The sequence below is a fragment of the Copadichromis virginalis genome, linkage group LG18 (genome assembly GCF_057382275.1).
Source record: "Copadichromis virginalis isolate Kocher_CV1m ecotype Utaka linkage group LG18, C_Virginalis_male_GT1.1, whole genome shotgun sequence".
Classification (NCBI taxonomy): Eukaryota; Metazoa; Chordata; class Actinopteri; order Cichliformes; family Cichlidae; genus Copadichromis; species Copadichromis virginalis.
The window spans coordinates 2,458,827-2,484,933 of NC_140635.1; the positions used below are offsets into that span (position 1 = coordinate 2,458,827).

Consider the following 26,107-nt stretch of genomic DNA (forward strand, 5'->3'; position numbering starts at 1 on the left):
ATCACCCATCGATCCAAAACTAGGTCAATGCTGCAGTTCCTCTTATGTCCACTTGAGGCTCTACAAATTCTGATGTGAACATTTTCAGCTCTAAAGAAGAAACAAACAGATTTACAGTCTGCTGAAAAAAATATTTTCATTCTTTAAATTAGCTGGACTATTTAATCTGCAGGAGGCCAGAGGAGAAACGTCTGAGGGGAACCAACACTTTTTGATGTCATGAATTTCTGCAGCATTTTAGGAAAAGTCCTTCCATTAGTTGCTTAGTCCGTTTCCCCCGGTAACCATCAGTTACTAGGGAAAAATATGTATTCCCCAACTAGTTGGTGAGTGGTTGCAACCTGCTGGTAAGTGAAAATGTTCACAAGAGGGTCTGTGGCACTGAACCTATCACTGTGGTCACCAGGGGTCTGCATGGCTTGTCTTCTGTGACCAGAGCAAACGTGCCGCAGTTTTAGCAGCTTGTAGAAACTTTCCAACTGGTTGGGATTAATAATCTTTCCTGGTTACCAGTGCTTGCTGGTAGGCCTTACATATTTCACTCTGAACCACTAATGTCAGCTTAAACCTTGAGGTGGTTTGATTCCTAAGTTTGACCTAAATCCATCAAATCAATAAAAAATGAATTTAATTTAGAGCAAAGGGACCGAGTGCTGCTGCAGCTCGACCTCACTGAGCTTATCAATCGATTCAGCCCTCTCCTCGTGTCCGACTGCACAAACACGCACGCCTGGACACCGTCTTTACGAGGACTCTCACTGACATAATGACCCCTTATCTGATTCCCAACCATCACAGCTAAATGCTGAACCACAACTTAAAGTCTTTACCCTTAAACAGTCCTTTAGAGTGAGCACAAACACAATCTAACAGTCAGAATGGTTCACAATGACAAACATGCAAGTAAACAAGCACATGCAGTCCAGGAAGGGTGGTCAAGGGGGGAGGAGGTAATCTGAGACGCATTTCCTGAGTCTCAAAGGCAGCGAACTGAAGAGCCTCCATTGTTTTAGCTGGGTCCTAAAGCCCACCAGCAAACAAAGGGGGGAAGGGTTCAGGTCTCACCTTTATTCTGCATTTCTTTTTCAGCACCTGCGGTAAAGGCAGAGAGCTCATTGGCCGGCGGTTATCTGGCCGCTGTGAACTCTGGTCTGCCTGTAATGTTACTGCTCTCTGCCAGCTGGAAGGGGTTCAGCATAGTTCTGTACAGAATGAATCCCGAGAGCAAACATTAGCGGTGAGCTCAGGGACACAGCATTTCCTGGAAATGTGTTAACGCTGGTCAGCTACTCTTCTGATCCTCTGCTTCTGTAAAGCCAAGGACTCTGGCACCAGAGACTCACATCCAAAGTCCCGCCGAGGGTTTGCTCTAGACCAACAAGTCCAACCTCCAACCTACAAACTCACAGGTGGTGTCCTCAGTGTGAGATGCAGGAGCACATTTGTTGTCCTGTTAGTGCTCCTCTCACGGTTATTAGTTATTACTCACCTGACGTTTGTGTTCATGGTTAAAAAACTGAGGACGAAAGTGACGTTCAAGTCAAAGACGCTGCCGTACCTGACACAGGGACTCAAATACTGTGGTAGTGAGATGGGCCTGTACGCTTTTTAGCATAGATTAGCTAAAAACAATCTATGCTACGCTAACCAAAAGACATCAAAAAGCATTTAGAGCGCGTGCAAAGCCCCTCACAGGCTTCACGACCATCAGAGGCCTTTGGAGGGCTACGCAGTATTCACGGTGTGTGTAACAATGTTTATGTTCCCCTGCAAGCCTGCACACGAAGCATGGACACCATGATGTCACTCAGCCTCGGTATTAGCATTACAGCCATACATTTTAATGCAAGTGACAGACGAATGCCAGCAAACTTGTTTAGTCATGTGCGTCATGTAGACGCAGATACCGTACCTGCTAACGAGCAAGTGTAAGAATAAAATCCTTATCATAAGATAAAACGCTTTTAAAGCAGCTGCAGACAGCAGCCAGTTTCACTCAAAGCCACAGTGGGTTTCAGTTAATATTTGGTAACATATGTGACTCAGTCATAGAAAAACAAAGCTGCAGACTTCAATTTATGAACCATTTTAAGCTTTCAGAGCGTGAGGTGGTGGTCTGACTCGAGAGCAGTTTGTGGAGTTTCAGAGGCGGAAATGCAGAGCGAGCGTTGAGCCGGAAAACCCACAGCAGGTTCCTGCTGGTTTCTGATGCACCTGAAACCATCGCCTCCCACCTCAACGGCCTCCGTCTGTGCTTGTTGGGGAAAATGAAGAAGAACATCAGAGGAAAACACAATCACAAATAAGAAAACAAAGGAAAGAAGAAGCGCTTCAGGTTGCACTGAACCTGGAGGCGACGTTTCCCGCACGCCGCTGAACACATCACAGAACAGCAGAAGGATTACACGCTCATCTGTGGGCGCCGTGTATGACGAAAACCTCGGAGGTTCGGAGGAATGACAAATCACAATCTGATGATGAGTCGATGACACCATAATGAAAACAAAACATTTAACACACAGATTTGTGGGCGAGTCTGCGAAGGTGTGTTTACAGGACAGCCTATAGGCTGCGAGGATGCTGAGGCTCAGCACAGCTTCACATTACACATCATCAGCACAGGAGAAGGCTGGGAAACGAATGATGGCCTGGAAACTGATCGTTCTCATCGCCTCGTCAGAAACACTCGTGTGGTGGTGACTCCAACTCATCCACAGCTCTGAATGCCTCTAAATGGCATCATCAGCTTGTGATGAGATCATAAACTCATCCAGAGAGTGTTTACTGATGTCATAGCTAAAGGAGCGGGAGGCTACGTTAGACTTCTACAGTTAGATTTATGTTTGCCCCCTGCTGGCCGTTAGAAAGACTGCAGCTGCGACCAAAGGAAGGTCTTTGTACTTTTATTTTTATAAATGAGAATTACAACATTTTTGAGACTGGATGATGAAGTTTTTCCTCCTCAAATTCCGAGTCTTTGCAGCAGAGTGTGTACAGCTGTCTGAACAGGCTGCAGATCAGTAACTACCGCGATTACTACGCGTGACAACAAAAACAAAGAGGTCGCAGTCGCACTCCTGCCTCCTCGGCTTCAGGCTGCTGCGTCAGCCCGAAGAGCAGAAATGAAAAGTGAGTTTGCGGCTCGTCGGTTTCACTCAGGCTGCAGCTCGCTGCTGATCGGAGGTCAGATGTCCTCGTTTCCTGTCTCGTGTGATTGAGTTTCATGAGCAAAATAAGCCACTCAAAGCATCTCTCTGCGTTTCAAACAAGATAAAAACAGCTGCAGTAAACAAAGCGCTGCTCTGACAGGACTGAGGGAATTTGATGTTCAGGCATTTTATGTTTCAGTGTTGGAAAATAAATACAAAGAAACAGTAAAGGCTGAGCGACAGGGATCAGTTCCACCAGCTGAGGCCTGTCGGTGTGTAGTCTGCATGTTCTCCGTGTTCAATTAAAACTGATTTTTGTGATTTTTAATGAAAGAATTTGTTCTTAAATGTTCCTGTTTCATTGTTTGTTTGCGCTGCGTCCTCCTCTCGCTGTCTGGACTCTGCTCTTTACACTTCATATCAAACTTGTTGTCCCGTACGTGTTAATGTGTACTTTATAATCTGGTTTCTTGGCTGTGCAAAGCCATGTTGGGTAAACTTCCTTCTCATCTTTGTAAACTCTTAATACCTTCAAACAGCTGCAGTGATGTGAGGCCCTGTCGCTGGTCGTCTTTAGAGTACCCAGGAAATTTCAGCGCTTTGTAGAACAGCGAGGTTGTTTCACGGTGTCACCTTCAGAGCAAATTAAAGCTGAATGCTTTTGTCAGAGCTCTGATGAAAACTTCTGTAACTGCAGAGTCTGACTATTATTCAGCTGGACTTATATTTGTTTTATGTGTTTTGTTGAAACTTTGTAACGGCGCACACTCGTGGCCATGTCTCTCTCGAAAAAGAGACGTTAATCTTAAAGGTTAAATAAATAAATAAAAATAAAAGTTGGGACTGGACTGCGTGTGCTTGTGTACTTTGTCTCTTAGGGAGACAGGGTGAGAAGTCTGGGAGGGGCTCAGAGTAGAGCTGCTGCTCCTCCACATCGAAAGGATCCGGCTGAGGTGGTTCGGGCATCTGACAAGGATGCTTCCTGGGTGAGGTGTTCTGGGCACCTTCCACCGGGAGGAGGCCCGGGGCAGACCCAGGACACGCTGGAGAGATTATATCTCTCGGCTGGCCTGGGAACGGCTTGGTGCTTCCCCGGATAAGCTGGAGGAGGTGGCTGGGGAGAGGGAGGTCTGGGCCTCTCTGCTTGGGCTGCTGCCCCCGCGGCCCAGCTTTGGATAAAGCGGAAGAAGATGCATGGATGGATAAACGTTGGGTTTGAATATTCAGCTGGAAGAAGCTTCAAGCCAGAGAAAAACCACCAACTCCGACTTCATAAAACAAGATGGCAGCAGTGCAGATCAGTAAAACTTGGACTCTGTACTGTAGCTGTTGTGTTGTGACTCCCTGTATATGAATGGCCATGTCTAGCTACTTTTTTTTTTTTTACAACTACCAGTGAAACACAAACGTCACAGCTCCAACATGGAAACACGTCCCCAACTCTTTCTGCATGAAAGCTGGCGAGGGTTCAGCTGCACCACAACTCTGAGCTGGATAACTGGAAGAAAACCGATGGATGGTGAAAGATGATGCACACCACGATGGTCAGCTGAAGCTGGGTGGATTGTTCCTTTCAGGCTGGGTTTAAATGAGTTTAGAACCTCGTGAGGACCTGAGGATTTGCTTTCACGCTGAGGGAGTCTACTTTCTTTCTCACGACACGACTTTCTTAACAGAAACAGTTCACTGTTTTTGGTCGTTTTGAGTATCTCTTAAGAGGACGTTTATACAAGAATGTCTGTTTTCATCAGCATTTCCTGTGTCTTCGATCATCATGAACCTTGTAAGCCGTTAGGGACTCGTTTAAATTCTATGATTTATATATAATAAAGAAGTAGTGGTGGCGTCCTGTAGTTAGAGGAGCATCTCCTTCAGCTGCTGGCTAATTTTCAGATGATTGTTCTGAGGCTCTGCAGTAGGGCTTCTTCATCCTGTCGGCTCAGTAATCTTTTGCTCTTACAGAGAACAACTTGACCTGTTCTAGTTCTGAGAACTTTAAGGGAAACCAACACTTTGATAATGACAGGAAAGCGTAACAACAACACGATAAAGGCACAGCCAGAAACAGGACAAAGCAGAAAGGGATCGAGTGTCATCAATCCACAGCAAACCAAGTCAAATTATATGGTCATTAGAGTATTAGGCATATAAAAGACATCGATCAGTTGAAGTGCAGACTGAAGCTGAGGCACAAAGAGGAAGCATCAAAGCAGCAGTTAAAGCAGCAGCCTGCAGTCATTAGTCTGACAGGAGAAAACCAGCGTTTGAGTTACACTCCGAGCCGTGACGGGGAAGGCGCTGCGTGAGTAAAAGCAATCACAGGGCTCGTTTACGTGTCAAACACACATAATTCAGGAGCTGCGGAACAAAAAGGGAGCAGACATGCGTGACGGGGGAGCCGGCGTCTCTGAACTGGGACATCGGCTCCTGATCGTCCCCGCGGATTTCCCCGGCATCAGGGAGCAGGAAAGAGAAGCAGGTTAATTAGCTCAATCAGATCAGCAAATTACAGCAGAGCTCGGATTCAACAGGAGGACGGCACATTAACACCGGCAGAAGGGCGGCTGACGGGGCCTGATCCCGATGAAGCCCAGCTCTCAGCAGGGGAGAGGCTTAGGGTATTCTCAGGGTGTGTGACCTTTGACCTCCTTCAGCTTCCTTATAATCAGATGGAAAAGATTAATGAAAACGCCAGTTTTGGTTTTTGGTGCTTCAGACTCACGAAAAGGGTTGAAAAATAATGAAGTCTGAAGAAGAATGAAAACCAAAGATTGAGGATTGGAAAAGACAGATAGACGAAACTTAAGCAAATAGTTTTCAGGCCTCCTGTCTCTCTGTCAGTGTAATCGTCTCCAGACCAAAGATCACAGCAGGCCTCACTGCCATCTTTAAATCTTCCAAAATGATCTCATGGTGTCCCTCCAATGTCCTGGTGGAAGGTCGCTGAAAAGCCAGTACTGCAGACGCCATGTGATGGCATCAGATGACACCAGGACAAAAAGGTTTCCGACGTTTTGGAGGAAGTTACCCATTCTTCCATTTCTGGTGTTTTCGGAATAATTCCCCGTAGTAACTCAGAGTTCAGAGAAGGTTATCCATCCGTATATAAGAAGTGTAAAAACAATAACTCAGTCGTTAGCGGTCTCTCTGGAGGAGGGTTTGTGTGTAAAATCAGTTGGTAGCAACAGCAGAGGCCTCTGGGAAACTGACTCTCCTTCATGCTCAGCAAACACTGTCGTCATCGCCGCAACACGTCCCTGCAGCTCGCTCTGATATCGCTGCCGTATTGTTGTCGTGTGGCACATAAAGACGCCTCTCCTCCATAACAGCAGCTACACGACTGCAGTGCCGAGGATGGCACAGCAACGGGAGCTATTTAAGTCCACTGAAGATGCCAGGAGGTCCAAACTTTTGCTTTTTATTCTCCATAAACTTCAGAGAATTCTGGTGAAATAATGTATTGGGCATTGCTAATAAAATCTTATAGTTTGGGGTGGATTAGGACGTAAGTGACTCAGTGATCCATTTAGAGTAAAGACAGAGAACATTCGACTCAGAAAAGGAAACAGTGAAGACTTCCAGCTGATAACAGAGTTATGAGAAGAGATTGCTCGTAGTTACAGCTTTGGGTAGTGATGCCAGAATTCATTTTTTAATGAATCTCATAAAACATCTTTGAAAAAAGTATTTTTAGCCTTTTGCAGCAGAGTTATGATTTACTGAGTCAAGGTTTCATTCATTTGTTTTATGACTCAAGCTTGGAGCTCTTCAGTGGCTTTAATTGGCACCAAACCCTGTTGGTTCAATCATCACTGAGCAACAAAATCTTTCATAAAACCTGAAGGTAGAAAAAATGTGCACAACTCCCACAGAGCTTTTTCTGCAAGAAGTATCTGATCACTCAGATGAATGTGCACTCATACACTCACCAAACAGAGTGACAAGTGCAGTGGTATGGATAAGATAAACCTGTGCTCCTTTACAAGTTTGACCTCATATCATCCATCTAGGGTTAGTTCAGTTAACTCATTTTATTATTGTTTTTGGAACAATGAGGTATGACAGCTTCTTACAAAAACATTTTAAAGCTAACCTGTTGTATGTAACAGGTAACAGGTAACTAACAGAATCCAAACTCGGACACGAACCACAGACAGACATCAGTGATGCTAATTCAGAAAGACGGGGAACCCTTCACATTGGCACAGTTAGCGTTTAGCTACGCTAGTTTAGCTGACTTTCCTTTGAATTACAATTTTATTACAAATCAAACATTAGCATATACAACATGTCATTTTGCACTATTTTTAAAACTAATAAGACGTAGCAAAGTGCAAACTAGGATTTCTGAGGTGCAGCATAAAAAGTGTCATTCCAGAGAATCGTGCACTGTGTGAACGAAGAGTTAGCTTAACACGATTAGCCTCCACGTGTCTCAGGACAGGTTTTTCCTGAGGATGTAGTCGTTTCTGTACTTGATTTGTTATTCTGAGTGTATAAAGTTAATATACACATATAGTGTACTATATGTGGTACACTACGAGTACCCAGAGCACAAAACTCTTCCTCACTCTTTGTCCTACAGCAGGCATCAGTGGTGTATATCAGTATACTGCCGAATGTTCACCTGAGAGCCGCGGTCGTACGACTCTGTTTTTAAAGCCTGATGTTAGCCTTTTACTTCTGCAGTGGCTTCAGAGCTCGTAAAAACTGCCTAAATCTGTCAAGATTACGTACTTTTTTAAGTCCCAGCAGGGACATTTTGCCGAGGGAAGCAAAGCATTGCTAACTTATAACTTGCAGCCAGGAGGACGCGGCTAACACAGTGATGACAGTTACATATTTGACGTCTTCAGGGACAATAAACAGTCAAAGAGACCGTCCATGAACACCAGTCAGAAATGTCATCGCTTTTCTGCCTCTGACTGTAGTTTATTTGTCTTCATCTTGAGCTCCCTCTGCTGGTCACATCACAGTAAATCATCTATCTGGACACTGCAGAGAGCTGCAGACGCCGCCTGTCCACTCGCTCCGGCAACGGCACAGCACCGGGCGGCAAATCGCCATGGCGACCAGCCCAGATTGCTGGTCACCACGGTGTGAGGTCAGTGTTTCCATGGCAATGGAGCAGATGAACGGTAATCCGTCCTTGTTTTTGCGCCGTGGAAACAGGACGTGTGGGTGGAGGCAGAGACGCAGGAAGGGTGGAGGAGGTGGAGGAGGTGGAGTCGTGAGCATGTTAGCATGTGTGTGATATCACTCTCTCACCAAAGCTGCACCCTCACCCCCCTCCCCTAAATCCTCACCCTCCAGTCCTTTCCTCACCCCTCCTCCTCCCTTCAGTCTTAATAGCAAATTTGCAATCATGCACGGCAGATCAAGCAGGAGCGGAAGATTAAAACGCGCTGATGATCTGGAGCAAAGAAACGAGGTCAGGGCGAGCGAGCTGCGTTTCACTGCTGCAGGAAGCTGAGCAGACAGGACACGACGGGAAGGACGGCGAAGGACAGACACACTGACACAGCCTCAGGTCTCGGCTCTGCACGAAACAGTCCGTGCTTTTATTTGATCCTTGTATGCTTTTATTTTGGAATTCACGCGTGAGCAGTATACACTGATACACTTTAAAGTACACGCAGTGAGATTTAAATCAGTGCTTCAGATCAAAGACGGGTATAAAAAGATGAGGCTGCAGTTCCCCACAGCTGCCACCAGGGGCTAATAAAGACTTATTTCCCTGACACCACCTTTAATTGATCACATGATTAACGAGAACCCACGGCTCACAGGGGGATAAATCGCCTCGTTCCGACACTCCACGCTCTGTGCAGACATTCACAGCAGAATAAACTTTATTAAGCAGTTCAAAGAGGACGGGGAGATGTTCTGATGAATCTGGAGCAGTGCCTCCCATGTGTGGAAGAGAGGCGACCATATGGTGAAGGCGCATGAGCCAAGAGCCCGCGGCAGGGTAAACTCGCAGCGCGCTTCCTGAGTGGAAAAACACCAAATTTAGAAAACAGGTTTCTGTTTTTACAAACTGCAGCCGCTGCACATCCACTCCGGCAGCACATTTATCTTTTTTTTTTAAACTCCTCCTCCTCCTCTTCTTCTCTCTGGCATCTTTCAAACACAGCAGCAGCTCCTGATTGGCTGGCTGAAAGGCTTGCTGTGAGGTGTGAGGGGGCGGGGAGTGGCAGCCAATCACGTGCTCCCTCCATCTCCCGGCCCCCTTTTTTTTCTTCTTCCAAACCCTCCATGAATATTCACCCTCCCCAATCCCTCCCCCTCCTCCCTCCCTGAGTGGAAAAAAAATCCCCTCTGAGATTTAAATCTGCCCCCTTCCTCCTCCTCCTCCTCCTCATGTAGAAGAACAGCAGCCTCACACAACATGGAGGGAGGCAGCTCGCTTTGTGTCACTCACACAATAGACTCCACCACCACCTCCCTCCCCCGGCTCTCCTCCCTCCCCCGGCTCTCCTCCCTCCCCCGTCCTCCCTGCTTGCAGATTTCAGGTTGCATTGCAGCAGCTCGGCCTGCGCTGCAGCCTCTCTTCGCTTGCAGCTATAAATAACTCGGCAGCCATCTTATCTCTGCTCCTCTGCTTTGTTTTTTGTGCTGTGGCCCCCGTGGAACAGAGGAAGGGGAGGGGGGGGCTCCAGGGACAAATGTGATGACGAAATTAGCCGAAGGCCTCGAAGCGTCAGCATTATGAGCTGCTAAAGAGAATAAGTGTTGATTACTGAGCTGCAGCCGCATTTCTGCTCGTTTTGCAGTCTGTTAACATTTAAAGGTCAAAAGGTCAGGAAGACTTTGCCTCTCGCAGCAGCGCTGCTGTGAGGCGGGGGGAGCAGTTGGTGGTTGGAGGTGTTCTCCTGTTTGTGGGTAAATAATTAACCTCCAGGCTGTTGTTTGGAGCCCGTGTCTGTGCTGGAAGAGGTCCCGTCACTCGCGGCGTGTCAGAGGACATTTGCATCACTTTGAGTCTTTCTGAGACGCCCCCCCCCCGCGGTGCAGATGGTCTCTTATTTAGTCCTTGGAGCTCAGTGGGCTCGTTCACAATGAACAGCAGCTGTCGCTCTCCCAGCTCCTCTGGAAAAGCCCACCTCTCTCCTAATGGTGACCTTCTGTCTGCTCCCCAGCAGGATTGGGGGCTTAGCGAGCTAACTTCAGGTTACAGCTTAAAGGTTGCAAAGGTGGTTACATACTGACCGATCAAATCTCTGGAGGATCGAGTGGATCACTGTGGCGCTGTGGACTGTAAAGACTGTAGAGCATCACACAAAACCCAGTTCTATCTGCAGCGAGCCGGAGCAGCAGAGCTGAGCCACACTGCTGTCGTCTCTTTGTTTCCTACATTGAACAACCCAACAAACTGACGCATCGTTTTCCTTCATCATAAAGAAATTCTGCTTTAGTAAATAATAAAGCCGGGAGTGTGGCTCTCTGGGCTCTGAAACACTTTCTCTGTTAATTCATCAAAAATAAAAACAATTTACAAGAAAATGAAAAGAAAAATAACAAAAAACAGGAAATGTTCTGTTTTTAAATGAATATGAACAATAAAAAACCAACACCTCCTTTATTCATAAACTTCCTTCAAAGGTTGGAGCTGCTCTGGTGCTGTGTGACAGTAAGACTGTAAAACTGATCCAAGTGCAGGCAGTACAGTCCTAAACATGAGCCCCCCCGGCCTCCTGTGCCCCCGGGCTTGTGTTTGAGGTCTTTGTCTTCAGGAACAACTTCTTTATTTTGCCCTCCTGATGTGATATTTATGCTCCATGAGCTGTCATACGATCCGTGATCGGGGCACCTGGTCACAGGTAAGCCTGCTGACTGCTGTGCAGGTTGAACCCTGCAGGGCTGCAGCCACACGAGCATCAGCAACATCAGCTCGCTTTCATTAATTTAACTCAAGTCACAGCTGTAATCATGGCACAGCTGTCACACTGACGAGTCTATTAGCATCGTTTTATAGGCTCCCGTTTGTGCCCAGTGAAAGATCAGCTGTACGGTGCCTGCTGAGCTTAACTGCTTCAGTTTTCTGTTTTATCGATGAACCCTACGTTTGTCTCTAATGCCATTTTAAATGAAAGTGTTGGAACGCCCTCCACGCAGCCTCTGACATTAAACTGTTCAAATGAAACTAGACGGAGTACTTTTAGAGAAACTAGCATCAGATATTGAAGGCGTAGCTGTTTGTAAGTCAGACGACGGCGTGTCTGCATGAATATTAACGAGCTGTCAAACGTGTTGATTCAGACGCAGGAAACTGGCTTTAAAGTCGCATTTACATGCAAGAAATCAGACTCAAGGTGACCTCGCAATCTGCAGTGACACACAGCAGGTTTATCATATTTTACACAATTCAGTTATCAAAATGGGATTTTACCCAGCAGCTCCCGACCCCAAGCATCACGTCTGGGTCGTCTTTGAGCCGTCAGCAGGTCCGATTCAGCTCCCCTCCAAACGTCTCACATCAGTTTGATGTCGTATCAATCGATGGTGCCACGTTTTCACGAGCCGACTGATACGGAAACACTTCGATCTGCGTCATGAGGTCATTTTCACTTGCATGCGTCTCGGCCCTGCGGTTCCTCGTTCTCGTCTCTTTGCATATCTTTCATATTTTCTCAGACTTCATGTTGACATGATAACATGTACAGTCATGTTTTTCACGCTGTGCAGCAGTGATGGTTTTGCCGCTCTGATTCAGCTCATTGAGGTTTGCAGGTGTGTGTTTGTGCACGGTGAACTCTGAACTATTGCTGCAGCAGCAGCTTCTTTTCTTTCGCTGGTGGAGATCTGCTGCTGTGCTCGGATCATCGTCCTGTTGTGGTCCCAGCTTCAGCTGAGGGACAGACGGCCTCACGATCTCATTTGTCCACTCAGGGACTGCAAAACAAGCCCAAACCCTCCTCCACCGTGCTCACTGAGGTGTTTGTGCATCGTCCACTTTGGTCTCGTCTGTCTAAAGGACATCGTTCCAGAAGTCTTGTGGTTGGCTCAGATGCAGCTTTCAAACCTAAGCTGTGCTTTCAGTCTTTTCCATGAACTTTAACCTTTGACATGCTGACAGAGGCCTGTGAGTCTGGCGCTCTTGGGTTTGTAGTGGTTTCTCTGAGGACTGTGGGTCTGACCCTGGGGTGAACTCGTTGGGAAATCCACTCCTGATGTATTGTGTCACTGTGTTACCAAACAGCCCAACGTTCCACATCTGCAACCTGCCCAAACCTTTGCTTTTATAGGCGTTCACACTTTCTGATGTTCAGTTAACATGTTTGACTTTCGGCTGCTTCCTCACCCTCTCAGGAGGAGGGTGAGGAAGCAGTGCTTAGTTTGGTCACATCACTGTAAACGCCTCCAAGTACTTTAATCAAACCTGTGAAATCAACTGTGTTGCTGCAGCTTTGCTCTCATTGGTCCTCGATTCTCCAAATCTTAAACACCTGAGAAGGAATTTCTCTAAGATTACAGATTACACAGACGTTCATGGCTCGCTGTGCTAAGTGGAGCAAAGTCCTTTGAATAAGACCGTCAGCACTAAGGAGCATCAAGAGCTCCGTCTTTTAGCTCTGCATGCGTCACAGTTCAAAATAACCAGTGTTCCTGTCACACTGGGCCTGTGGTCACCTCACTGTGTGTAACATCCACCAGTGGAGCAGAAGGAGAGTGAATAAAAACATGTGAATGCAGCAAGTCTCCAAAGAACTTCATATTTATTCAGTATAAATTGTGTAAGTGCTCAAACATGGATCCGTTCATACAAACAAACTGCGGTGTGTTAGAGGCGCACTGACAAATACTGGCTGGCATTAACGACGGTGACTCAGCAGGGTTTGAGGTTTTATGTTGAATGAGACGCTTATTGAAGTGTTACAAAACAAAAGCTGCTGCGAGCGCCGACTCACCGCAGCTGACCTGCCGACGGCGTCCAGGAAGCCTCTGGACTCAGAGTCTTCACGCGAGGCAGCGCCAGGCCGAAGCGCTCACCTGCTCCCTGTCGGACTGCGTCAGCACGGACAGGTGGACTCCTTCTATCGTCCTCCTGCAGTCTGACGGCAACACGCCTGCATTTACGATCACACGTCAGACGCAAAGGGCGGCTTTAACGCCGGAGACCAGAGTTTGTTTGTTTGAGTTTTCTGACAAAGTAACAGAAAAACGTTCTGATAGTGTTTGAAAAGTTCAGAGCGACACGTCAAACTGTTACTTTGAGCACTGCGCTGTACGACAGGTCACGCATAAATTAAGCTGTGCTAATGAAAAGTGTTCATGAGAGGAAGTTCGAAAGCTCCGAAAAGCAGAAGGCTGCATCAGAGAGGAACTACTTCACACAAATAAAAAGCTTTTCCTGATTCTACAAAAAGGAGAAAAACGTCTGTAAATGTTACATTATCAGATATGAAAGTCAGGCTCGGTGTCATGGAAACGAAGTGGATCACCGATAAACCTGCTGTGGGAGGTAAACAGGGCCGGCGGGGAGAAGACGGGAGAAGACCGGAGGGGTTTTCTTTCTGCAGAAGCAGAACTGAAGGAATGATGAGAAGCAGCTTCTTACTTCTTCGAGAGCGACAAACTGGAAGACACAAAGAGTCAAACGTTACAAACGCTCCGTGGACAGCACGCCAACATCGTGGTTATTGTGCAGGTGTGCACTCCAAAAACACCTCCGATTGACCTCGTAAAGACCCGTAAATCCAGGCCTGAAGCGCGGCAGACCCCACAACGTGCACGAAACAAAAACAATGTCACGTTTGTGGGTTTTAATCGGACTTTGAGATCCCATCTGTGTAAACTAGGGGCTGGGCACTGGTGCCAGACTCTGTCAGCAGGTTTACATAAAAAGCTCACAATGTTGACCTCACAATTACTCATTAAAACACCACAGGCTGAGACATCAAACACTAAAACTAAATCAAGTACAAAAAAAGTATATACGTGCGAGTCAGACACTCTTTACTGATGCTGTAAATATTAATGTGCAGTTGTTTATGCAGCTTCCTCATTATTGTAGCAACTCCAGAGTTTAGACTCTTCCAGCATCGACTCCTGTCAGGTCAACATGCGACCGCAGAAAACAGCGCAGACTGCGTCGGGGCTTCGACGCAGGACTACAAGTTAAACTTAAAGGTTTCAAACGTGGCCACACTCAGCTGGCGTCTCTGTGACTGGGTCATGCTTCATCGGACCGTCTGTGTTCAGACGGCACTGAGTAACCGAGAGCTTTGACCTCATTGGTCCAGTGAAAAAGGTGAACTTACTTGAAGCTTTTGCTGTCCTGCAGGTTGAGCACCAGGCTGTCGGCGTTCAGGTACACTTTGTTTTGGGACTGCGCCACCTGCAGGTCAAACACAGAGTGAGCAGAGAGAAAACACAGGTGGGAGGCAGCCTGCGGGCCTGACCGAGCACAATGGGAACACTGTCCGAGTCTCAACACTGAGCTGATTCACAGCAGAGCGAGAGCTGCCGAGCACGCTCGCCATCCATGTAGGAGGCGCATGACGCCAGCCGAACGCCCGGGCCCGATGACGTTCCTGCCGCGTGAGAGCGATCACGCCGCCATGGAAAAGGCGCTCAGAGCTGCTGATGAATGAGCGTCATCAGTGATCCTCTGGTGGAGACAAACACTCGCACGGTGTCTCAGTCACTGCTAATTATCACCATCACATTAGCTCTGATAGATTTGGGCAGTCAGTCTGAATGAAGCTGCAAACGCCACAGCGACGGCGAGCGCACCGACATGGAGCAGAGCCAGAGAGATTTCACCCACATCAACTTCTCTTCACCGCAATTTTAAATCCTCCTCGTCACAAAATCTCAAATAATCAGGCCCCATCTTATCTCAATGACCTTGTAGTACCATATCACCCTATTAGAGCACTTCGCTCTTGCTCCGCAGGCCTACTTGTTGTTCCTAGAGTATTTAAAAGTAGAATGGGAGGCAGAGCCTTCAGTTTTCAGGCCCCTCTTCTGTGGAACCAGCTTCCAGTTTGGATTCAGGAGACAGACACTATCTCTACTTTCAAGATTAGGCTTCAAACTTTCCTTTTTGCTAAAGCATATAGTTAGGGCTGGACCAGGTGACCCTGAATCCTCCCTTAGTTATGCTGCTGTGGGTCTGTACACATCACCTGACTCTGCTGCGAGTCTCTTCCTGTTAAAAGGTTCTTCCATCCCACCGTCACCAACTGCTGTTCAGTTTGTTTAGCTTTTCCAAATTGTAAAGCTCCTTAACATTTATACATGTAAGTAAAACTTGCAGATCTTGGTCAAAATGTGTGAAAGTAAAACAGGAAGAAAAAGGTTTCAAGTGGCTGCTGCAGTGTACGGCTCCATTTTTAGCTGCACTGTGAGACAAGCAGCAGCATCTGCTGAGCAGAGAGCTGATGGATGAGGCCGGTGCAGGTGGGACGCTGGGTAGACGTTTGCGGCTGACATCGGAATAAAAACTCAAACATATCTGTGTTTTCATCATCCTCATCAACCTGCTCTCTGCTCTGATTGGCTGCTGAGGTTCACCTGTGTCTGAAGGGGGGCGGAGCGGCTCCATCAAACTCTTTGAAACATCTTTGTGCTTTCATTCCTCTGAGCGACCTGTTTAACATGTTTGCTTCATCAACGATTTGACTGTATTTTGTGTGAGTGCATCACTCTGCTTCACGAGGGTTTGTTTTTCCTGCTCGTCACTTTAAGTACCCGACGTTTTCCCCGTGATTTTGATGCAAAGTCAACTTTAAAGCCTCGATGAAGCCACGTTTCTCTTCTGTTGCTGCTCATCATCGTTTCGGCCTCTTCCACCTCATCTGCGTTCTTTTAAAACGTTCAAACATTTAATTTAAATCCAGAATTAATGCTCGACATTTCCTGCTGTGGGCTGATGCGTGAGTGGAGGTCAAAGGTCAGGGCTGAGGACAAAAAGGACAGTTTACAGTCTGAGCCTTTTGTTTCAGTCCTGCTTTCTGTTACATTCCTGCTCTCTTGGCGCCACCTGGTGGTCTGGATCACACATGGCAGCTCAACACGGTCGAACTCAAACCAAACGTCCGGTGATTAATGAATAGAACAAATATCTGTGACTGTTCTCGCCGAGCACGACGAGCTCCACAGCTGACAACCAATGACTGCTGAGCGTTTCAAACTATCGAAGACTGAAAGACGAGCACAAAGTGACCCTGAAAGGACCGAACACACAAAAGATTCACAAAACAAACAACCGAGAAAAAGAAGGGAAACAGGTGTGTTCGGTTTGTGAGAGACACCACCCGTGCATCCACCCTTTAGAGGAGGCCAGCTCTGCCTCTGTGGTGTCCACAGTAGAAGTGACGCTCGAGTGTCACAGGAAACGTCTTGAAACAATCGTTTTAATCATCCTATCAGCGACCCTGCAGTCTCCTAGGAGACACACACAAGGTTTGACTTGACCTTTGACCTTGATGTCAGCTCCACCTTTGGTGTGAATTTCAAAATCCTACGTCACCTCGTTCTCGAGAAACTTATGTTTCCACGCCAACCCACCCGCTCCCACCCCCCAGCGGGTCACAACACCTCCCCTCTTTTACAGCTGATGGTAAATGCACGATGCAGCACAGCAGCATCACTGCGTCAAACATTTCCTCTCGCCTTTCACCTCCGCTCACTTTGTTTATTCTCCACCACGAGGAGTCACAGGAGGGTCCGACTGAGAAACCTGACGAGTTTACATTTAAACCTGTTGGTTTAAAGAGAATCGTGATGTGACGAGTTCATCGGCGGCGCACGACTCTCGGCTCTGCTGAGGTTTCGTTCGACTCACACAAAAGGCGCCTTGTTTGCATTGGTGCTCCTCTCCCCTGCTTCAGTGTCAGCAGGGTGGAGTCTGGGACGGGGGTTTGTGCTTGTTTGTGCGTTTTTAAAGGGACAGTACACAGAGGAGAACTGCGACTGTGTTTATTTGTGGGATTCTGTTTCAGGCTTTGAGGGTTAAGACGTGTCAAACAGACGAACATGGTGCGGGTCGTGGTTCCTACCGTCTTGGCGATGTTCTGCGCCGCCCGGATCTTCCTGAGTTTCAGGTAACCTGGATTCTTGGTCACGGCCTCGCCCAGCTGCGGCAGACAGAAACAGGCTGTTAGTGAGCGCTACGCACCTGCAGGAGAGCGAGCGGCGGGCCGAGCGAGCCACTCCCAGCGCTCCAACGACGAGCGGGATCGACGCTGCGGGCGTGTCGCCGCTCGGCTTCGCACGGACGTTGACGTGCAGAGAAAACAATTAGCACATTTTTGGATGAAGTGTTTGTTTGAGGTGTTTCTGGTTCTCACAGGCTGAGGTGAGCGAGTTCACAGAGCAACAAGCGCTGGATTTTACTGAAGCACACTCGCTTTGTTTTTGGATACCAACTCGTAAAAATCCTTGAAAGCGCTGAATGACTGCAGATGTTTAACAAAAACAACAGCTGGAAACAGCTGCTCTCACACTGCCATCCAAACTGCTGCTCAGAGGTCGTCTGAGGCTTTACATGGACTCAGTCTCAGCTTCCTCACGCCTGAGATCTGCAAGTCTAAGATTCCTGGTTTGATCCCAGGAGGAGACGCACCCCACTGGGGCTGTGTCAGGAAGGCAAACTCCGGAGGAGCTGCCCACTGTGGGGACCTGACTGGGATAAGAAGCAGCTGAAAGCACCACCAGCACAAAGATTCACGTCTCTGATCAGAGGCTGAAACGAGGAAACACGAACGTGTGGGTGACGCTGCCGGACCCACAGCCCGGGCTGGAAGAGCCACATTACCTGATGAGCTAATAAGTGTGATGCGTTGTCATAAATGAGGTTACAGTGAGCATGCTCAGTCCCTGATGTGTTTTATGCTGCTTTCAGTGACGTGACAGACGTTACATGTACTGAAGTTTCTCTGTGATAAACCTACAAACGAGTGATTAACGTGAACTTCTGAGCTCAGAGGTGCTGATTGCTGCTCTCGTGTCCTGTTAATATTCCTCAGATATCTCTAATCGCCCGCTGATTGGTCAGATCTGTCAGTCTGCGTTACCAGGGAGAAGCTGTAATCTCTGACTTGGGTTTGAGGTTTTGTTGAACCTGCCACAGCCGGAGGCCTCCTCTACGAACACGTCACCTGCTGACGTTTAATGAACGAGCTTCTTGAAAAAGCGACTCCTGCAGCTCCTCTCTGCTAGAAACGTGTTTATTTTCATCCGGTAATTATAACGACAGCATTAGGCTCAATAATTTTATCTGAAAGGTTTTTCAGCTCTGAATGTTATAACGAACCAAACGTTTGAGTCTCAGACGGCGGTCTGGAGGGGCTGCTGTGGCACACACTGTGACTCTGTGGATTTCATTTGTTTTTTTGATCTAAAAAAGTGATTCATCTTAAAGACATGTCCCTCCAAAGCGGAGCTCACCATCTTGGCGGCCTGAGCTTCTCCTTCGGCCTGGATGATCTTCTGCCTCTGGTCCTGTTTGGCCTTCTCCACATAGAACTGAGCTCGCTGCGCCTCCTGCTGGGCTGAAGAGGAACAAACAACAATCGTTCACCCAGCAGGCCAGCGACCTTTTACGTGACTGTTTTTATAAGCTCACCACTCTGGTTTAATCTGGGTAATGTACATATTTAGCTTTAGGTCACAGTGAGTCTCCAATAAACTGAAATCATTTCATTCTCCACACGCTGATGAAAAACCAGCCGTCAGGTGGACGCAGTAATCGAGTCCCCGGGGTCAGAAATTCAGCCCGATGTGGCTGCAGGACAAAGACTGAGCAACTCTTCACTCACCGACTTGTTTGGCCTCCACGGCGGCCGTGTACTCGCGGCTGAAGCTGAGCTCGGTGATGGCCACGTCGTCCAGGATGATGTTGAAGTCTTTGGCCCGCTCAAACAGCTCCCTGCGGATCAGCATGGAAACCTGCAGGAGACGGAGTCAGACAGACCTCAGTGTCAGATCACTAACAGTGATCATCAAGAACTCTGAAATATTCAATTTATGTCGAGCTGCAGGGACCAGTCAGGACTTCTGACTGGTCCCTGCAGGAACACTCCACAGCTGTGGATAGGGTGAGTCGTTCCCACAGTGTTGCTCATGGTCAGTGTCACAGTGTAGCACCAGAGCGTAATGGTGCACAGAGCTTGAACCAGACAGTGAAGCTTTCAGGTTACCAGTGGCACCAGGATCCAAGCCTCCCCTGAGGTCATGACCCCGGCTGAAAGGCCGAGGTCGCAGACACAAACAGCCAAAATAAGCTTCCTCCACAGGGCGTCTGAGCTGAGCTCTCAGACACTCTAAGGAGCTTACACCCAGGGGAGCTCAGAGTGGAGCTGCACCTCCACGAGCTGAGCTGGTTCAGGTATCTGATCGGGGAACAGTCGGGGTGCCTCACCTCGGAGGTCTAAGGACCTCTGGAACAACCACCGCACTGAACTGCAGCCCAGCTTTGGGTTATCAGACGAAGAGGCACAGGCGACCCACAGAGAAATAATGTGATGTAACAGCTTCCATAATATAATTTTGTTTTTTGGACTGAGATCCTCCTCAGGTGCGTCTGTGTGTGACCCCACATCACCACACGTGATTAACCCTTTAAAGCCGGGCAGAGCAGCACGCTCCGTTTTGCGTAACTATTTTTAAATCCCTGTAGAACCGGAACCACGTGAGCTAGCGCAATAATTGTTTTTGCACATGAAACTGGAGGAGTTGTACTTACATCTGATGCCATCAGCTTGTGCTCGGTCACAGTTTCCTTCCACATAAAGCTTTGCAAAAACAGCATAAAAAGCACTTGCAGCAACAAAAACAGAATATTCCAGAAACACACTTTGCCGATCAGCTGTTCAAAACACTTCCTACGTTGGAACGATCGCACGTCCGCCATGACCTGCCCGAAACCCGAAGTGACGTCATTTCGCGGAAAATGTAGTTTTTTACCTTCCGGGTCTTCTGAGCCTAAACTGGTGTTTTTAAAACTCGTGTTTGACTTCATGCTTTTCTGTGTCGTTTCTGTGACGCAGAGCTGGAAATAGTTTCTTTTGATGCACGTGCTGGTTTATAATTATAATAATTATTTGTTTTTCCTGCAGTATGTAAAACTTGGTGTATTTCAAAAATAAAACTATGCAGACACTCAAAATAAACTTTCTGTGGTTGGAAACTTTTTTGTATTTACAGTTTTGAGGGATAAGCCTCTTAAATTTCTCTAACTAGAAATATATGTAAAAAGAACAAATGATTTTCAAGTTTTTTGTAGTTTATTGCACTTTTTTGCAATTTTTGTAGTTACTGTGGACTTAATGCAGACATATTATTAAAATTTGGGCTGTAACGGTTGTATTGATGTAAAGCAACTTGAAATGCTCCCACAAATGGCTCCACAGCATGTAAGAATATAAAGATGACTGACTTGGTTCTATGGCAGGTCTTAAAGGGTTAAACAGATTCAAACTAAGCGCGCCGCTCTGGGGGCGTGTTCGTACCTGCGCTCTCTGCGTGATGAGCTGCGATGCGTTGAACTTGGCCACCACGCTCTTCAGCACCTCGTTGACGATGGAGGGCAGCACGCGCTCGTCGTAGTCCTGTCCCAGGTGCTGGTAGAGGACGGGCAGGTTGGACGCCAGCGGCCGGGACAGAACTCGCAGGGAGACGTTGACCATCTGCAGGTCTGAGACAGAACCAGTCAGAAGCTGAACATCTGTGACAGCTGCTGACTAACCAGCCGTATCTCTGCTGAGCTTCACACGACTGCACTTGTTTGAAGCTCATGATTTTGCACAGGCTCCATTCACACCTCGGATTCGTCAGCGAGCTAAACCAGCTTTGTTTTTATGTGAAATAACCCACAGATGGCCCCAGTAACGTACTGGGGCCATCTGTGGGTATGTTCTTATAGTTTATAGGCTTATTCCAAGTCTCCAAACTGTTGACTGAACATATCGATCTACTGTTTCATTGATTATCTGAAACCAACCAGCTGTTATATGAAAACAGTGAAGTGTCTGTAAACACATGAAAACATGAAGCTGCACCTGTGGAGTTTCCAACAATGCTGAGAAGCAGCTTTACTGACACTTAATGATTAAAAGCTTAATCTAAGACTTGGAGGACAACCTGATGTGTCCTCGAGGCTGCAGGACTCAAAACTGGACTCGTTTTCCTCTAAAACCAAACACGTCCACAGACGGTCTTCAGTTATACGACGGAGGCGTCTGACCTTTGCTTCCAGTGAGAGAGGAGATCTTTCTGGGTCTGGCTCTGATGTCATAGATGATGGGATACTGAAACCAGGGCATCCTGAAGACAGACACAGAATCACATCAGTTAGTTTGCTGATCTGTTTTTTCTGCATCCGTAAATCGTTTTTATTAAACTAATGCTGGAATCCTCAGGTGTTGGGGGCTGCACCTTCATGTTCATGTCCATCTACTCTGCAGGACTTCTTTTAGTGCCGTTTCATGGAAAGGAAGAAAGTCGGACGACTGTTTGGCCCTGAAAAGCCTGCTGCCTAACCAACACTGATCCGTTAAACTCCAAAAGGAAAAAACTATTTTCATAAATCAACTCAGAAAAGGTCAAATTTAGAAAATGAGATTAGAGAGCCTGAGATGTATCGAGGAGCCGCTGATAAAGATTTAGAAACAGAGCACACGGAGCAGTGAAACAGAGAATTAAAACACTTTCTGACTGTTTTACAGTCCCGCCCACACCTCCAAACAGCCACGCCCATTAATATGAGCCAACACGCAGCATCAGTCACCTGTCAGTCAGTACGAGCTGGTTGCTATGGTAACAGTGTGGGTGTGGACTCGTACCTGAAGTGGAGTCCCTCGGCGAGCACCGTGTCCATCTGCATCCCTCCGATCCGGTTGAAGACGATGGCCCTCTGACCTCCTTCCACTGCACACAGGAGACCAACCTCAGACTGAACCCTGAGCTCTGTTCTTCAGTTTCTGCTAAACTGACGGAGCCGTTTCCACCGGCCTGAAGCTCCCACTCAGGAACATGAACCACAAACAGATCTGTCAGCACAGACCTCTCTGCTGTGTGAACGTCACAGCAACGATGCGAATGACATCGCTGCTGACACTTCAGCCTGTTACACCGAGATTAAAACAAACTTCTGATACCTTCACCTGGTCCAGAGGTGGACGTTCACGTTAACGTGACCAAAGTTTAACATGTGGTCAGTAACACCTGAGAGTAGAGCTGTTGGATATAACCATATATATCAGATGACGATATAAAAACGTCGTTTCTTATCACGCTCTTTTGTTTCGTGGTGTCGTAAAATAAACTACGTCACTGCAGTGGCTACATTCATTTCTTAAAGTTCTCTCTTTCTCTTATATTTAATATAACCACACTACGGACGGACAAGCGCCTGTTTTTATACGTTGTCGTTAGCAACGACGACGGTAACACCATCAAGTGGCTCCGCTGTCCGCTTGTTTGTTTTCCACGTAAACCTTTCACAATAAAGCTCAAGATCCTGTTGAGACTTTTCAGAATAAACTGAATCACGTGAAAGATGCAGAGTGTTTACGGAGGAGAAGCAACAAAGAGCCGCCAGGTGCTAAAGAATAAACCTTAGACTCAAACTTTGAAAGAAAACGGCGGCCGTTACGACTTCTGTCTAAAAATGTTTCATGCACCGGTTAAAACACTCGACTCCAGCTACACGACGCCCAGCTGGAAACACTTCACACAAGTCGAGCTGCCCGAGATTCACAGAGTTTACAGAAAATGTTACATTTTTGTGATTTATATCGTTGTCAGGACGATAAATGTCTTTTATCGGGATATGAGACTTTGGTCATATCGCACAGCCCTACCTGAGTCTAAAGCTCAGACTGCTCTAAATACTCAGTTTCACGCAGTTTTTTCCTGCTCTTGGACCTTGATGATGTCATAGAGACCTTACTGTAAACGTGGTCAGCTGACGCACAGAAGTTGGCTTTAAGTGAAGGTAAAACAGCTTCTTACAGACAGCTGAGGAGCACCGAGGCCTGCGAACTGGGACTCCAGCTAAGCTGCTCTAATAAAAATATAAAACATGGATCTGAACATGAAAGACTTTAATTAAACAGTGAAGATGTTTTAGATTGTAGTTCGTGAAACAAGATGAAAACTAATACAAGCACAAAGCTGTGGATTTTCTCTTTTACCACCATCAGCCTGAAGCTTCCACAGATACAGGAAAGGCCCATTTCCATCCTGCTGAGCTTTAAACATTAAAAGTTTTTCATATAATAAAAAACAGGCTGTTAGCACCAGTGCTTGCAGGTGGAGCAGACTGTGTGGCTGCCTGCTAAAAACCATTTAGTGAGTAAATACTTTGTACGTATTTAATCACTTCTTGTTTCACAAGCCTGAGCCGACCACCTTTAGACGCAGAATTTACATCATCCTCCGTCTGTGTCTGGCTGGGTAACAACTGCAGCCCAACTCCACTTTTCCTTAATCAAAGCTGGAAACTTGCAGAGCAGCTGCAGGCAATCCCGTGTTTTGTATCAATGAAGGACAGAATCGAGCTTCGAGCCTGTACCACAGACACGCTTTGATAAAAGGTCTCTAAAGAACTGTCACACTAAATATGACAGATTACTCCAGGAGAGTGAGAGTGTCAGGGATCAGAGCCCCAGCTGTGCTGAATATTCATGCTTTCACAGTGACTGGGGGTTACCTGTGTATGTGGCTTCCTTCACTGTGTAAGCCAGAGCTCCAGCACCAATCAGCAGCTTCAAGCCGAGTCCTGCGCCCCGAGGTCCTGAAGACATCCTGCCTGCGATCTGCCGCAGCTGCTGCAGAAAACCCTGAAACACAAGGATTTCAGTAAATCTCCCCGTGCTCGCTCACGCAGGACACTCATGGTTAAAACTCAGTGACCTTGACTCCGAGTGGTCAACCCCCCTCCCTGTATATCTACAAGGCCTGCATGTACCCGCCACAGAAACCTCGTTAGAGGACGCTCAGATTCTCTCTAAAAATAAACTGTTTTAAAAAAGCAACAAGGATGCTAATAACACAAGGCTGGACACGTCTGATCACCTGTCTGAACTTTAAGGACTAAGTTTAAACTCGGCTCATGCAAAAAGCACAAAACATAACTCGACTTAAAGAGAAGCAGCTTCTTTGGTTTGATGCGCTAGCTGCGGGTTAATTAGCCTGTGTAACATCAGGGCCTGCAGACTCACCTGTCTGTACGCCTGATGCACCTGAGTGTGTTACGCATGCGCAGAATTAAGTAACTGCTTCTAGAAACTTGCAATATTTTCAGTGAATTTACTTCTAATGCGTATACATGTGTTAACTCAATTATTTCATAATTGAGAGAGTTTTAAAGGGACCCCGGCGTCATGTTCGACTCCCACTCTCTACCTGAGTGTAAAGCTAGCTAACCGGCATCGAGTGGCTCTCACGGCCTCACCTGTGCCTCATTAGTGCCGTCAGGCTGGATGGAACCTGGCTGACATGGTTTCGAGTGTAAACCTGCTTACATCAGACTCACGTGTCAGACCTAAAAGCTTTTAAAATGTCACCCAGGTGCGTGCAAAGCGCGGGAAACCCGGAGCGGTTGAACCTGAGCTGAAGGCAGAAAACTTCCCTTTAAAGCCGAGTTTAAACGGGAGACTCACAAACACTCACCCCGGGATCTTTATTCGCCATGCTCGTCCTCTCCGCCTGTTAGAAAACCAAGTGAAGAAGACAAGGTCGCAAGTGATGACGCGTTTCCGGGATTGGGGGTAACTTGGGAAATGTAGTTTTTAAGAGTATTGGGGCATAGTCTCTATGTATATATATTTAAAGATAATAAAATGTTTTAAACCCACCCAAAGTTCTGAGGATGGAAATTAAGGATTCGCTTTTCATTTTTGCCATAATCTACAAAATAAAAGCAAGAATGATTGTGAGCTATAAAGTACAAAGTTATAAGAGGTAAAGACAGAGTACAGCGTCTGACCTCACGGATGCAGTGATGCCGGTCCTGAGCAGCAGGGGGCAACAGAGGGCAGCAGAGCTCCGGGGTGTCGGCGGCTCCTCAAACCGCAGGAGCACCTGCTGCACATAAAACGGTTATTTTCACACTGAAGTTCACTCAAGTCTTTGTTTCCGTGGTTTGAACACAGTGAAGTCAGCCACTGAAATGTTTCCGTTGTGCTTTCAAGAAGAAATTTTGCGACAGAGTTCAAGGAATTAACATCAAAATCCTGCTGCTGTGCACACAAACTGGACATGTTCACTCACCTTCCTCTAAAGGATGAGAAAAAGTTAGTTCCACATTTTAAACCAATACTAGTCAGAATAATGACTAATAACAATTATATAAAAGTATTTAAAAAGCAATCAGAAAATAAAGGCTGACACTCAAATAAAAATGTGACCTTCACTAATATATTACACTGTCATGTTTAAACTTTATTCTATTACACTGTTATCACTACGGGTCAACACACATCAATAAAAATAGCACTGCTGACTTTTCTTATCTCTGCCCTGCATCTGTATTTTTTACTTCCTTCCAAAAATGAAGGCACAATTATGAGCTGAGGTAAAACTATGACTTCGCAAATCAAGCTAATGAAGCGACGTATAGAGGATAAATAAACTGGACATATTTAGAAAAATCATTAAACAATTAAAATTGGGAGTTAATAAAAGAAGAATCTGAAACTCTTACATCTTTAGAAACAGAAAAACGTAGCTTTTTATTTGAAAAGTGAGGAGGAAGCTCACACCTGCTCTCTTCAGACTTTGAAACAAGCTCAAATCTCAAACAACTAAAATCAAGCAAAGAATTCAGATCATAAAAAGGAAACAGACACACCCCTAAAAGCACAAACTTTAAGCCTTAATGCAATTTAAACAGTTGTGTTATAAAAATTATGACACTTGTGTAGATGTTATGAAGGAGAAAATGATCTATAAAGACAAAGAAAAGTATCAGGCTGTGAACACGCTTATTTCTGCTGTAAAAT

General features: G+C 46.6%; 1 protein-coding gene across 1 annotated transcript; it reads right to left on the minus strand.

The window, feature by feature from the left end:
• Positions 1 to 12,851: 12,851 nt before the first annotated feature.
• Positions 12,852 to 24,859, minus strand: LOC146686897 (prohibitin-2-like). Its single transcript, XM_085440144.1, has 10 exons — positions 24,777 to 24,859; positions 23,815 to 23,944; positions 21,944 to 22,028; positions 21,346 to 21,425; positions 20,612 to 20,796; positions 18,920 to 19,049; positions 18,549 to 18,652; positions 17,159 to 17,236; positions 14,414 to 14,490; positions 12,852 to 13,728 (listed from the first exon to the last, which is right to left on the minus strand). The coding sequence occupies exons 1-10, from the start codon at positions 24,795 to 24,797 to the stop codon at positions 13,707 to 13,709; spliced, it is 912 nt and encodes a 303-aa protein (XP_085296270.1). The 5' UTR covers positions 24,798 to 24,859; the 3' UTR covers positions 12,852 to 13,706.
• Between the last annotated feature and the right edge of the window lie 1,248 nt (positions 24,860 to 26,107).

Coding starts and splice junctions, on each gene's coding strand:
- LOC146686897 (XM_085440144.1), bottom strand. CDS start 24,797: ATGGCGAATAAAGATCCCGGG. Junction 23,945..24,776: donor TGGCGAATAAAGATCCCGGG/GTGAGTGTTTGT, acceptor CTTGTGTTTCAG/GGTTTTCTGCAGCAGCTGCG. Junction 22,029..23,814: donor GAAGGAAGCCACATACACAG/GTAACCCCCAGT, acceptor TCCTGTGTGCAG/TGGAAGGAGGTCAGAGGGCC.